The sequence below is a fragment of the Carassius auratus genome, chromosome 26, assembly GCF_003368295.1.
Source record: "Carassius auratus strain Wakin chromosome 26, ASM336829v1, whole genome shotgun sequence".
Lineage (NCBI taxonomy): Eukaryota > Metazoa > Chordata > Actinopteri > Cypriniformes > Cyprinidae > Carassius > Carassius auratus.
The window spans coordinates 23,689,413-23,703,435 of record NC_039268.1 but is presented as its reverse complement, the minus strand read 5'-3'; the positions used below and the strand labels follow the sequence as shown (position 1 = coordinate 23,703,435).

The following is a 14,023-nucleotide window of genomic DNA, read 5'->3' as shown; positions in this document are numbered from 1 at the left end:
TCAAACCTGCAAGACCTTCAATTCAAGAGAAGGAGAAAAGAAAGTTAAAAAGCAACAATATGATTCATATCATCCAATAATAACTGGGTTTTCATGTGCAATAACACTACATTTGATCTCTTATCTGTTTATACGTTCAGTAAAATCAGAAGGAAGATGGCTTTCCTTCTTAGGCACCATTTATTAATTTATTTGACTTTCTTTGCATTCATTCAACAACAAACATCATTCCTTATGCAAAAAATTTAAAATGCATTAAATTTCTATTTGTCTGTATAATCCTTAAGGGCAGTATGAGAATTGTTTGTCTTCATAATCTTTGATATGAAAACATCTTCATACAGAGAGATTTTAGCTTCCAATCAGTTCATTGGGGATGAAACCCAATCCTGCACACATTGAATGGTTCTTGTTTATTAATCGCCATTAATGAAAGCTTCTGTTGGTTAATAGGGCAAATGCATGTGAAAATCCTTTGCCCCTTAAAATTCCTAAAGTGTGGTTTTCTTTTGAAGAGCCTGGATTTCTCTCATGGACATTTGCCAAACAATGTGAACGTGCCTCTTAAAGCAGAGTTTCTTTCCAAAACCTTCACTCCTCCTGATCTTCTGTGATGGGACAGCGATTCCAGCGTTCCTGGAGTGGTCAAGCTGGTCTATAGCTGTAAGCAGCTTGTAGGACTTCATACCAACCGTCTTGACCAGACGAGGCAATCACATCTGTGAGATCTGTTTCTGACCAATATTTTTCAAGTTTTTTGATGAAGTAATTCTGAACTCTGAATTCTAGGATCTTTGGAGTGTCATTGTAATGAGAGATGTTCTCGTTTCTCCATCAGTGAGAGGTGTTAACCTGAGGAAGGTATTATGGAGTTAGAGGATAAAGCCTTATGAAAGATGTTGAGTCAGGTGGATCCGTCTGAGTGTGTGTGTGTGTGTGTGTGTTGCTGGGCTTATTCTTCACTTTGCCATCAGACTCTAGACGTCGTGTTGGATCCGTTCCTCTGCGTCTCATGATCTAATCCCTCACTTCTTCTCCGTTGAGGACCAGTCTCACGGTGCTGAGCTCCAATGCTCTCGCTGTGACCCTACAGCTGCTCAATCTCGTCTTGTTCTCACTCCGAAAGTCCCAGTTCAGTTCCCTCGCCTCACCATGGACATCGGCGGCCTGACGACGGTGGTGGCCAACTCGGCGTACATCTCGGCCCGAGGCAGTTTCGACGGCACGGCTAACCCGGCGGCCAACCGAGACAAGAAGTACCATGCCAAACTCAAGCTGCCCCACATCACGGTGTGCGAAGGTCTGAGAGAAACTCTGGATCTGCAGTTTAAGAGCATCTGCGTGGAGCAACCCATTGGTAAGCGACTGTTTCAAGAGTTTCTGGAAACCACCAACGAGTATAAAGGCCCTTGTCGCCTCTGGAAGGACATCGAGACGTATGACACCGCTGAGGATAAAGACAGGGTTCAGAAAGCTGCCAAAATCCTCCAGCGGTACATGGAGCCTTCGGCCAAGCACTTCTGCCCGTTTTTACCCGAGAACGACATCACCAAGGTGAAGGAGCGGCACGAGGAGGCGGCGGATGACCTGTTTGTGCAGATCCTGGCCAGCGTTTTCGACTTCCTCAAAGAGGTCCCCTTCACTTTCTATCTAGAGACCATGTACTTTAAGCGGTTCCTCCAGTGGAAGTGGCTGGAGATGCAGCCGGTGGCCGAAGACTGGTTCCTGGACTTCCGTGTTCTGGGTAAGGGTGGATTCGGAGAGGTGTCCGCCTGTCAGATGAGGGCCACAGGGAAGCTGTACGCCTGCAAGAAGCTCAACAAGAAGAGGCTGAAGAAGAGGAAAGGCTATGAGGTGTGAAAGCGGCTTGATGCCTTTAGTTGAGGAGGTTTGGTTTTCTTGAGAAAAGGTGCCCCTGGCGTCCAGAGGACTTACTACTGATTGAATGAAGAGTTAGTTTTCTGTTCAAATAATTGGAATGTGAAGTTAATGCGGTCGAAATAGGTTTAGGGATAAATTACTATTGGCACTCTGGTGCTCCGGGCCTGATGGGTAAATACGATGGGATGGTTTTTTTAGTTTTTTTTGTCTTTGGCCGCTTAGAGCAAAACCATTTGAGCTGCTCTTCACACAAAGTTTATCCGATCCTCACCAAATTTGGTGCAGATCGTCTTTAGAACCTTACTGATAAAATAAATCAAAGAGATATTGGAAATTTAAAAGCATGTGTTTTGAACCCAATAAAATCTACTGGATGATTGAAAGTTAAAAGCAAAACCGAAAAGTTTTTTGTTTAAGGCACCAATGGCACCTTTTTCTAATTTATTCTGGAAATGTCCAGGGTAATAGACATGTATTGCAAGACTAGTTATAGTCACGCTTAGATAACAGGATGTGGATCCTGATTGACATGTTGGTTTTGTGTGATTAAGCAGCTCAGACGTGACATTGATGATGAAGGTGAAGGCTTTACTGGGGGTAATATGCTTTACTAGCGCTTCACTCCAACACAACAATCCTGTTTTAGATCACAACTTATGAAATTCAGTTCAGTTTCGGACTGCTGACTGAAACCTCCAGTGATGATAAAGGACACTGAGTGCAGCAGAGCATCATGTTCCTCTTCATCAGTATTGATAAGATGTGCACGTGTTTGAGCGTCTGTAAGCATCAGACAGATGAGAGAACAGCGCTGAGGACCAGTGGCAGCATTAGAGCCGATGAAGCTTTAGCGCTTTGGCCTTCAGCTCATTATGAAATGCAACTTCAACACATTTAATTATGGAACAGATTTGTCGTTGAAATCCTGGACAGGAAGAACACTGGAGATGATACTGATCGTACTGATCCCGGGTCCGCAGATGATTTATTAGATGTTAATAATGACCTCATTCACAGTTACAAGCATGAAAACATCATTCATTGACAGATCGTTAACAGTCACTCACGCATCATAAATGACGTGATTCTTCTCTTATGCATCAGTTGCGAGGCATTCTAAACTGGGAAATGCATCCTGCATGTGTCACAATGCATGAAACAAACTACAGTCAGAGAAGTGCATTGGTTCACATGTATAAAGAGAGTTCTGTGTTAGTATCCTGAGGTTCTTAAAATATATTCTGATTATACAGTGGAGTCCAAATGTCAGAGCACAAGTGAAAATGCATAATTTTTCAAATCTGATGATGGTGTGGAGCTGAAGATCATCCGTCACACTCGTGTTGTTTGTTCTCAGGGCGCTATGGTAGAGAAACGGATCCTGGCTCGAGTTCACAGTAGATTCATCGTGTCGCTGGCTTACGCCTTCCAGACCAAGACAGAGCTGTGTCTGGTGATGACCATCATGAACGGAGGAGACCTGAGGTCAGTCACACACACACAATTCTTTAGATTGACCATGCATCTTTGGCCTGTAGTAACTGATTTAGAGCAAACCATTTCAGCTGGTCTTCACACAGAGTTACTCTGATCCTCACCAAATTTGTCACAAAAATTCTTCAGAACCTTTCTGACACAATAAATCACATGGATGCTGGAAACTGAAAAGCATGTGTTTTGAACCCAATGAAAACTCCTGGCCGATTGCTTGTTTCACGCCTGTTCTTTCAGCTGTGTTCTTTACAATGTGTAACTTTGTAACAGCGCCACCTACTGGTCTAATGTTAGACTTTAAAGTTTCCTCGTAACCTTTGACCCAGCAGGTCTGGACTTAGTGATGTACTGCACTTTTGATGAAGTCATAGCCCTGCTTCGTCCTGTGATTGCTGATTTCAGATTTTATTTTATAGTTTAATTTAACTGTTTCGTGAATTTCTGTAAATATTTTAAAGCGTCTGTGTCATTCTTTTGCAGGTACCACATCTATAATGTGGATGAGAATAACCCAGGGTTTTCTGAAGCCAGAGCGTGTTATTATGCTGCTCAGATCATTCAAGGACTGGAGCATCTTCACCAGAAGAGAATCATCTACAGAGACCTGAAGCCAGAAAACGTTCTGCTAGATAATGAAGGTGAACATGTTGAAGTCAACACACACTACCAGTCAAACGTTTTTGGGCCGAAAGATTTTTATTGTTTTTTTAAAGAAGTCTCTTCTGCTCATCAAGCTGCATTTATTTGATCCAAAGTACAGCAAAAGCAGGAATATTGTGAAATATTTGTACTATTTAAAATAACAATTTCCTACATGAATATATTTGAAATTCTGTGATTTCAGAGCTTAATGATTTTTTTGTCATTACTCATGTCACAAGATCCTTCAGAACTAGACTTCTTTATAAAAACGTAAAAAATCATACTGTTCAAGAACGTTTGACTGGTAGTGAACACACACATCTGATGTGTTGAGAGTCGTTTCGGTCACACACACACGTCATGCTGGTGTTTTCAGGTCACGTCCGTATCTCTGACCTCGGGTTGGCTGTGGAGCTCGCAGATGACCAGCTCAAAACCAAAGGCTACGCTGGAACTCCAGGTGAAAAAAGGATCACGATCAAAACTCACTCTCCAAGAATCTATTAGAGTAGAATCAAGAATGTCTTAATGCTCATATACATTCATATAAACTTTAAAGCAGGTTGATATTGGCTCATGAGTGTTGATGCTGCATGGTTAATTTATAAACATTGGTGTGTGTTTTCAGGGTTCATGGCCCCGGAGCTGCTTAAGGGAGAAGAATATGATTACTCAGTAGATTACTTCACTCTCGGGGTCACGCTGTACGAGTTCATCGCTGCCAAAGGACCCTTCAGGACTCGAGGAGAGAAGGTGATCTTAAACATACAATCTCCAGTGGATTTGTAGTAGAATCACATTCATGCATTCAGCAGAAGAGACTTGCGCAGAATGTGAATAAATAACTCATTTGAATTCGAGTGTAGCGTTTTTAGAGTGGTGTGTCATGCACAAGATGCAGAGATGGTCAAAGTCATCCGTTGAGCACAAAACTATGGAACAGAGGCGTGATGCAATGGAAAACGTCTTCTAGGTGCAATGCATTCATGTTATGCATTTTATCAGTTCATGCAAGGTCATTGGGATTCAAACCCATGACCATGGTGCTGCAATCACCATATGAAAAAAGTCAGAATCATGAGTTTATATCAAGCAATTACAAAAAAAAGTCAGAATCGCGAGTTTATATCACGCAATTAAAAAAAAGTCAGAATCACGAGTTTATATCATGCAATTCCAAAAAATCTGAATCCTAAATTTATATTACGCAATTCCAAAAAAAAGTCAGAATCGCAAGTTTATATCAAGCAGTTCCAAAAAAAAGTCAGAATTGCAAGTTTATATGATGCAATTAAAAAAAAGTCAGAATCACGAGTTTATATAACGCAATTCCAAAAAATCTGAATCCTAAGTTTATATCACGCAATTCCAAAAAAAAGTCAGAATCGCAAGTTTATTTCACGCAATTCCAAAAAAAGTCAGAATCGCGAGTTTATATCACGCAATTACAAAAAATCTGAATCCTAAGTTTATATTACGCAATTCCAAAAAATCTGAATCCTAAGTTTATATCACACAATTCCAAAAAAAAGTCAGAATCGCAAGTTTATTTCACGCAATTCCAAAAAAAGTCAGAATCACGAGTTTATATCACGCAATTCCAAAAAATTTGAATCCTAAGTTTATATCACGCAATTCCAAAAAAAAGTCAGAATCGCAAGTTTATATCAAGCAGTTCCAAAAAAAAGTCAGAATTGCAAGTTTATATGATGCAATTAAAAAAAGTCAGAATCACGAGTTTATATAACGCAATTCCAAAAAATCTGAATCCCAAGTTTATATCACGCAATTCCAAAAAAAAGTCAGAATCGCAAGTTTATATCAAGCAGTTCCAAAAAAAAGTCAGAATTGCAAGTTTATATGATGCAATTAAAAAAAAAGTCAGAATCACGAGTTTATATAACGCAATTCCAAAAAATCTGAATCCTAAGTTTATATCACGCAATTCCAAAAAAAAGTCAGAATCGCAAGTTTATTTCACGCAATTCCAAAAAAAGTGAGAATCGCGAGTTTATATCACGCAATTACAAAAAATCTGAATCCTAAGTTTATATTACGCAATTCCAAAAAATCTGAATCCTAAGTTTATATCACACAATTCCAAAAAAAAGTCAGAATCGCGAGTTTATATCACGCAATTCCAAAAAATCTGAATCCTAAGTTTATATCACGCAATTCCAAAAAAAGTCAGAATCACAAGTTTATATCACGCAATTCCAAAAAATTTGAATCCTAAGTTTATATCATGCAATTCCAAAAAAAAGTCAGAATCGCGAGTTTATGTCACGCAATTCCAAAAAATCTGAATCCCAAGTTTATATCACGCAATTCCAAAAAAAAGTCAGAATCGCAAGTTTATGTCACGCAATTCCAAAAAATCTGAATCCCAAGTTTATATCACGCAATTCCAAAAAAAAGTCAGAATCGCAAGTTTATTTCACGCAATTCCAAAAAAAGTCAGAATCACGAGTTTATATCACGCAATTCCAAAAAATTTGAATCCTAAGTTTATATCACGCAATTCCAAAAAAAAGTCAGAATCGCGAGTTTATGTCACGCAATTCCAAAAAATTTGAATCCTAAGTTTATATCACGCAATTCCAAAAAAAAGTCAGAATCGCGAGTTTATGTCACGCAATTCCAAAAAATCTGAATCCCAAGTTTATATCACGCAATTCCAAAAAAAAGTCAGAATCGCGAGTTTGTCACGCAATTCCAAAAAATTTGAATCCTAAGTTTATATCACGCAATTCCAAAAAAAAGTCAGAATCGCGAGTTTATGTCACGCAATTCCAAAAAATCTGAATCCCAAGTTTATATCACGCAATTCCAAAAAAAAGTCAGAATCGCAAGTTTATATGAAGCAATTCCAAAAAAAAGTCAGAATCGCAAGTTTATATGATGCAATTAAAAAAAAGTCAGAATCACGAGTTTATATCACGCAATTCCAAAAAATCTGAATCCTAAGTTTATATCACGCAATTCCAAAAAAAAGTCAGAATCGCAAGTTTATTTCACGCAATTCCAAAAAAAGTCAGAATCGCGAGTTTATATCACGCAATTCCAAAAAATCTGAATCCTAAGTTTATATCACGCAATTCCAAAAAATCTGAATCCTAAGTTTATATCACACAATTCCAAAAAAAAGTCAGAATCGCAAGTTTATTTCACGCAATTCCAAAAAAAGTCAGAATCGCGAGTTTATATCACGCAATTCCAAAAAATCTGAATCCTAAGTTTATATCACGCAATTCCATCCAAAAAAAAGTCAGAATCGCAAGTTTATTTCACGCAATTCCAAAAAAAGTCAGAATCACGAGTTTATATCACGCAATTCCAAAAAATCTGAATCCTAAGTTTATATCACGGAATTCCAAAAAAAAGTCAGAATCGCGAGTTTATGTCACGCAATTCCAAGAAATCTGAATCCCAAGTTTATATCACGCAATTCCAAAAAAAAGTCAGAATCGCAAGTTTATTTCACGCAATTCCAAAAAAAGTCAGAATCACGAGTTTATATCACGCAATTCCAAAAAATCTGAATCCTAAGTTTATATCACGCAATTCCAAAAAAAAGTCAGAATCGCAAGTTTATTTCACGCAATTCCAAAAAAGGTCAGAATCGCGAGTTTATATCACGCAGTTACAAAAAAAAATCAGAATCACGAGTTTATATCAACGTAATTCCCCAAAAAAGTCAGAATCGCACATTTATATCATGCAATTCCAAAAAAATCTGAATCATGCAAGTTAATGTCATGCAATTATCAAAAAAAAAAATTTGTCAGAGAATTGTGAGTTTATATCACGCAATTCCGAGAAAAAAAAAATCAGATTTGAGAGTTTATATCACGCGATAGTGAGAACAAAAAGACGTAATTACCTTTTTTATTTTTATTCAGTGGCAGAAATGGGCTTCCATACCATCAACCTCCATAGTATGCAAAAAAAAAAAAAAATACTATGGAAGTCAATGGCTATTCTAATGACAATTCTTCAGTTTTATTCAGTTTGCTTTTTACTCTGTTTACAAACACTGTTGTATCTGCAGCTGTTGTTCTTGGCTCTCTCATTGTGATTGTTTGCGCCTCAGGTGGAGAATAAAGAGGTGAAGAAGAGGATCCTGAACGACCCGGTGACCTACCCAGAAACCTTCAGTGAGAAAGCCAAGTCCGTCTGCGAGGGTCTGCTGGCCAAAGAGGTGGACAAGAGACTGGGCTTCAAGAACGGCTCGTGTGATGAGCTGCGCGCACATCCCTTCTTCAGTGAAATCAACTGGAGGAAACTCGACGCAGGTGTGAAGATGAAGAGAGTTTAGTGCAAACACAAGCATGATTACACCGTGGATTTAACTTATCTTTACCCTAATCAGTGTGATTTAAAAAATGGTTTTGAATCTATTCTGCTCACCGAGGCTGCATTTATTTGATAAAAAATGGTGTGAAAACTGTGAAATATTATTCTAATGTAAATCATCTGTGTTCTGTGTGAATCTCTGTTAAAGTGTAATGTATTTCTGTGATGCTCCGCTGTATTTTCAGCATCATTCCTCCAGTCTTCAGTGTCACATGATCTTCAGAAATCAGAATAATATGATGATTTACTGCTCAAGAAACATTGGTGTAAATTCTGAATTAAATTCTGAAATAAATTACACTTTAACAGAGATGCACATAGAAAGCATTTTTTAGATTTATTTTATTTTTTTTACTGTATTTTTGATAATATAAATCCTTAGTGCATATCCATCAGATCTTGTCTTCTGAGTGCACTGACGCATCACTGATGTCCTGCAGGGATCCTGCCGCCTCCTTTCGTCCCGGACTCCAAGACGGTCTACGCCAAGAACCTGGACGATGTGGGCGCGTTCTCCACGGTGAAGGGGGTCTGTCTGGAGGACGATGACAAGACGTTCTTCGATGAGTTTGCGTCGGGAAACATCGCCATCCCCTGGCAGGAGGAGATGATCGAGACGGGCATCTACGGAGAGCTGAACGTGTGGGGTCCGAACGGCACGGTGCCCAACGACCTGCGCCGAGAGTCCATCCTGGAGCAGCCGCCCAAATCCTCCACCTGCAGCATCTCATAACCACAGCAGACCACAACACACACACACACTCCAGCTCCAGATGCTTTCAGCAGCTTGACACTGGGAACCCTGCAGCACAAAACCTTAAAGTGAGATCTATGCATCATCTGAAGCTGAATAATCATCTCTCCAGTGATGTCTGGTTTGTTCGGAGGACAATATTTGAGAATCTGGAATCTGAGGGAGCAAACAAATCTAAATATTGAGAAAATCATCTTTAAAGTTGTTCAAATTAAGTTCTTCGCAATGCATATTACTAATCAAACATTAAGTTTTGATATATTTACTGAAGGAGATTTACAAAATATCTTCACGGTACATGATCTTTACTGAATATCCTAATGATTTTTGGCATAAAAGAGAAATGTATAATAGTGACTCATACAGTGTATTGTTGTCTATTTCTACAAATATACGTCTGACACTGATGACTGCTTCTGTGCTGCAGGGACACATTTATTCTGAAGGGTGCACTGCTCTGAGTATAAATATTAGTGATTATTGATCTTATTAATATTGAGTTTATTGAGCAGTGAACTGAGTTCAGCACCATTCAGTTCAAGCACGTTTAGTATTTAGGCTTTTAAACAGAACCGAATGAGAGAATTTCTAAGTATAAGGAAAGAATAAAGAGCGAAATGCTTTGCAGTCTTTCTTTTGACATCCATAAAGCTCAGTCAGTAATAACTGTAAGAAAACTGCAAAAAAAGGCTAATCTGTTTCTAGTATTTTTAGTATTTGTCTCTTGTTTCGAATAAAAATATCTATAAATTCTTAAATTAAGATGTAATTAGTAAATAAGCAAAATGACGTAAGATAGTTCGTCTTGTTTGTATGTAATTATCTGCCAGAGGGGTAAGTCAAATAATTTAAAAACAAGAGTATTTTACTTTCTTCCACTTGCAGATCATTTTACATGTTTTAAGCAAAATGCAATTCATTTAGTGTTTTTTTCTTTCTTTCTAGAAACATGACTAAATATCTTACGTCTTTTTCCTTATTTACTAAATGCATCTTAATGTAAGAATTTCTAGATATTTTGACTAGAAAAAATAACAAGTAAGCTAAGGCTTTTTTTTCTTTCTTTTTTTCTCAGTGTTCTCATGTTGTGTTTGGGTTTTGTGTTCTGATTATTTTCCCCCCCAAATTTTTTTTTCTTTTTCTTTTTCTTTTTTATACACGTGTTGTTTCGGGTCGAAAATGACCAGCCTACATAAAACTGCTTATAAATCATGGGTTATGCTATATTATTAGAGCTTATGAACATCAGTTTTGGAGTATATTTTGACAAAATTATTTTTTTGCATAATGTTCAGATCAATCAGCTCCAAAAGCAAATATTGCCTTTTATGCTAACTGACAGAAAACAAGTTTGCAAAAAGATTGAATCCAGGATGTGGTGATAATATAGCACAACCAGAGATTTACAAGAATAATAATAATAATAATAATAATAATAATAATAAAATGCTTCTAATTTCTGAGAGGAACACTGCTGTGAATCAGGTGCAGGATTGTCAGCAGCACAAGGGTTAAATAAATGAGCTTCTATTATCTGTGAGTAATAAAGACATGGTTCTCTGATCTGACAGATGTCTTTGTATATTTGTGTTTGTAACTCAAGTTCATTGATTTCTACAGCACGTCAAACACAGAATAATTGGTTTTTATTGAACTTATTGAAGTTCTGTGAATGAATTGCTTTCTAAGTGCCCTAGCCGAGACACATAGCTCTACTTTTTGAAATCCCAATTTTTATTCATGTATAAAGCTGTAAATGTCTTTAGGTTGCATTGGTTATTATGGTACAAATCATCCTTTTGAATAATGTGATAGCTGTCATAATTATGATTTCAAATAAACGTTTTGCCATAAATACACCTCAAGTCTGGGTGTGTGTTTTGAGATAAACAAAGAGAAAAGTTACCCTGCTGATTTAAAGCCAGGTTCCTTATTGTGGAAAAGGGTTCTTTTATTCTTTATTAAATACATGTACATATAATATTACATGAAATCCATCCGGAAATCTCTTAAAACTGGATTCTCTTCATGATCTATCCCAGAATCACCAGTTCTTCCTGGGATTGAGGCGTCTGGTGAGAAACTGCAGGGATATGATATAAATCATTTATAAAACTATGCAAATACAGGAGAATACATCAGTATATTTCTATTAAGCCTTTGTGATTTGTTGTGCATCATGATTTCAAAATAAGTTCAAACCTTGCCTGGGGTTTGCATGTGTCCAGATATTAAAATGACATGGATTTAAACCTCCTTGAATCAAGGTGTAAAGCAGGGCCAGGCCGTGGGCGCCCTCTGCTGGTGTTTGTTATAATACATCATGTGCTTAAGTAGGTCATGTTCATATTATTTATAGGCATATTACATATTCTAACAGTGATGTTCAATAAATCTAGTGTATTGTCACACCCCTAGTGTCTGAGTATATATATCGTTAATAATTTGTGTATGATGGAGCTTTTACTCGGTCAATCATATATTATTAAAAAAATCACTTTTAATAAGGAAAGCGATAACTTTGCTGTAGTATCTTTTTAATATGCATGCAGCACTTTATTTGTTTTTTGTTATTTGTTTTAGTTTATTATAATTTGAAAGATAATGATATTGCGATCTGATTTTAGTTTGAAAAGTTCTGTAATTTAGTTTAGCAGTTCCCTGTTTAAAGGTGATTTTCTCTTTTGATTTTAAGCATCCTCAGATTCTAGATTTTCAAATATTGTCCTCCTAACAAACCATGCAGCAATGGAAAACTTCCGGATGATGTGAAAATCTACATTTTGACTGGTTTAGTGCTCCAGGGTCACACATATTCTGTTTCTATCTTGTGATCAGTGCATCGGTGATGGTAAAGGACATGTTTGTAAGGGCTTCCATGGTTTGTGTGGCAGGAGATTCAGGAAGAGAAGCTCAGATCTTCAGCTCCAGGAGCTCAGGGTCCACCTGAAGGAGAAGGAAGTCCTTTAATGTCTTTTCATCTGTTATATATTGATTTATTTTATAGTAAATATGCCTCACAAGATTGTTACACTGAATGACACTTTAATTGCACTTTAACTGCAATTAAATTAAACTTTTTTGAGGAGAATTTTATGCAGTTTCTTGTAATTTGACAGTTGTAAAGATTTTCATAGTAGCATGTTTTCAGATAAATGATCATGTTAAATACCTGTGAGTTGTTAAGGTAGATGATGGTTTAAAATGGCTATATATCATAATATCAATAAATCGTATTTCTGCTTATGAGAATCAATATCTGATGGTATGGTGAGCTCTGGTTTACACCGCTAGATATTTCTGAGCAGTGATGAACTGTTTAATGATCTCAGATATTTAAAGTGGTTCATGTTCCTCTTGGTTTGGAAGAGTCTTTTGATTTTATAAATTATAGTGAAAGGCTTGTTTTCCCATTCATTAGAGATTCCTGACCTGCTTTGGGAAAGCATCTGCTGAAGTGTTGGATGTCAGTGGAAAGATCCTAGATTTGTTGGGATTATGTCTGTTATACCAACAGTAAAGCAGCGGAGATTTGCTGTATTGAGGGAATGTTGTCAGAACTTTGGCAAATGTTCTTTCAAAGTTATGAGCAAACGTTAGTTTATCTGATCTGTGGTAATGTCTTTAATTCATTATCACACAAACACTTTAGATGTTTAATGCTTTTCAAATGTAACATCCCTGTTATATTTGAAAAATGATACAATGAAACATTCACTTAACTTTTGCATAACCGAAGAAAAGTGTATTTTAAACACTTCTGAAATAGTGTTTATAACCAAGAGGCAAAGTGTTCTTCTTTTTAATTTTTACTTTGTCACGCCACCATTGAGAATTGATCTTGGACTTTAACAATTCAACTTTCAAATGAGTTTATGGTCAGTGAAATGGACTCAGAGACTATAAGAGGATTTGGGATTTGCCCCCTTCACTCTCTAAAATATTTTAGAGTGTAGTATGATTACAATATGTATTCACCATAAAAATAACCAAATACTCAGAAATATCTTGAATTCCTAGTCAATCCAAGTATCCAAGTATTTAAGTAGTGCTGTCAAATAATTAATCGCGATTAGGTGCATCCAAAATAAGTTTTTATGGAATATGTATTTTGAAAATATTTACATGTATATATCATTTATAAATATATTTAAACATACCACACACACACACACACACACACACACACACACACACACACACACACACACACACACACACACATATATATATATATATATATATATATATGTATATATATGTATATACATACAGCTATGTATTTATACGTATATGCATAATATACACAGTCACATATATTGTGTAAACAAAAATAGCAGTAATTTTAAGTCTAAATCTTGAAGTTTTCTCTTAAATGAGAGATTGTCTCAAAAAATGTCACCAAATTAATAAAAAATACCCTAAAATTCAAGATATTATTACAAAAAAGTAACTGTATGAAATCTTTTTTTATATCATAGCCTAAAAAGAAATATAATTAAGCAATATCGCAAGAGATCGGTGTAAAAAATGTATTCATTTTCTAAAAATATTCAATAAAAAAGTTAGTTTTTATAGCACTGTTCGATTTCATTGGTGACAGCTCTTATCATTCTTCTCAGTGTCTTATTATTCTAACTGTATTTAATGATTTTAAAATAAGCCATTTCTCAAGCAGTGAATTCGACACGACACGGATCAGGTGCTGTTGACTACAGCTCTACTCTATTCTACTCTACTCTACTCTACTCGGTGTTCACGCGTCAGCTCGCGCGCATCGCGTTACCGTCTCTCCTCTGCGTCACTGACTCGGGATTATTATCAACACGGCGGAAAACTCTCTTTATAGACTTTATTTTGTGCATTAAGTTGTGTGTGAAGCATCAGACAGACGCG

The 14,023-nt window shown here is 36.8% G+C and overlaps 1 protein-coding gene across 1 annotated transcript; it reads left to right on the top strand.

The window, feature by feature from the left end:
- The first annotated feature begins 808 nt into the window (after nucleotides 1–808).
- LOC113044685 (rhodopsin kinase-like) lies at nucleotides 809–9,281 on the top strand. The gene is made up of 7 exons (XM_026204861.1): nucleotides 809–1,854; nucleotides 3,239–3,366; nucleotides 3,856–4,013; nucleotides 4,394–4,477; nucleotides 4,646–4,770; nucleotides 8,111–8,312; nucleotides 8,814–9,281. The coding sequence occupies exons 1-7, from the start codon at nucleotides 1,153–1,155 to the stop codon at nucleotides 9,104–9,106; spliced, it is 1,692 nt and encodes a 563-aa protein (XP_026060646.1). The 5' UTR covers nucleotides 809–1,152; the 3' UTR covers nucleotides 9,107–9,281.
- Nucleotides 9,282–14,023: the final 4,742 nt, after the last annotated feature.

Excerpts from the sequence above, each read along its gene's own strand:
- LOC113044685 (XM_026204861.1), top strand. The coding sequence starts at position 1,153 with ATGGACATCGGCGGCCTGACGACGGTGGTGGCCAACTCGGCGTACATC. Across the intron at positions 1,855-3,238 it reads AGAAGAGGAAAGGCTATGAG|GGCGCTATGGTAGAGAAACG; the intron begins GTGTGAAAGCGG and ends GTTTGTTCTCAG. Across the intron at positions 8,313-8,813 it reads CTGGAGGAAACTCGACGCAG|GGATCCTGCCGCCTCCTTTC; the intron begins GTGTGAAGATGA and ends GATGTCCTGCAG.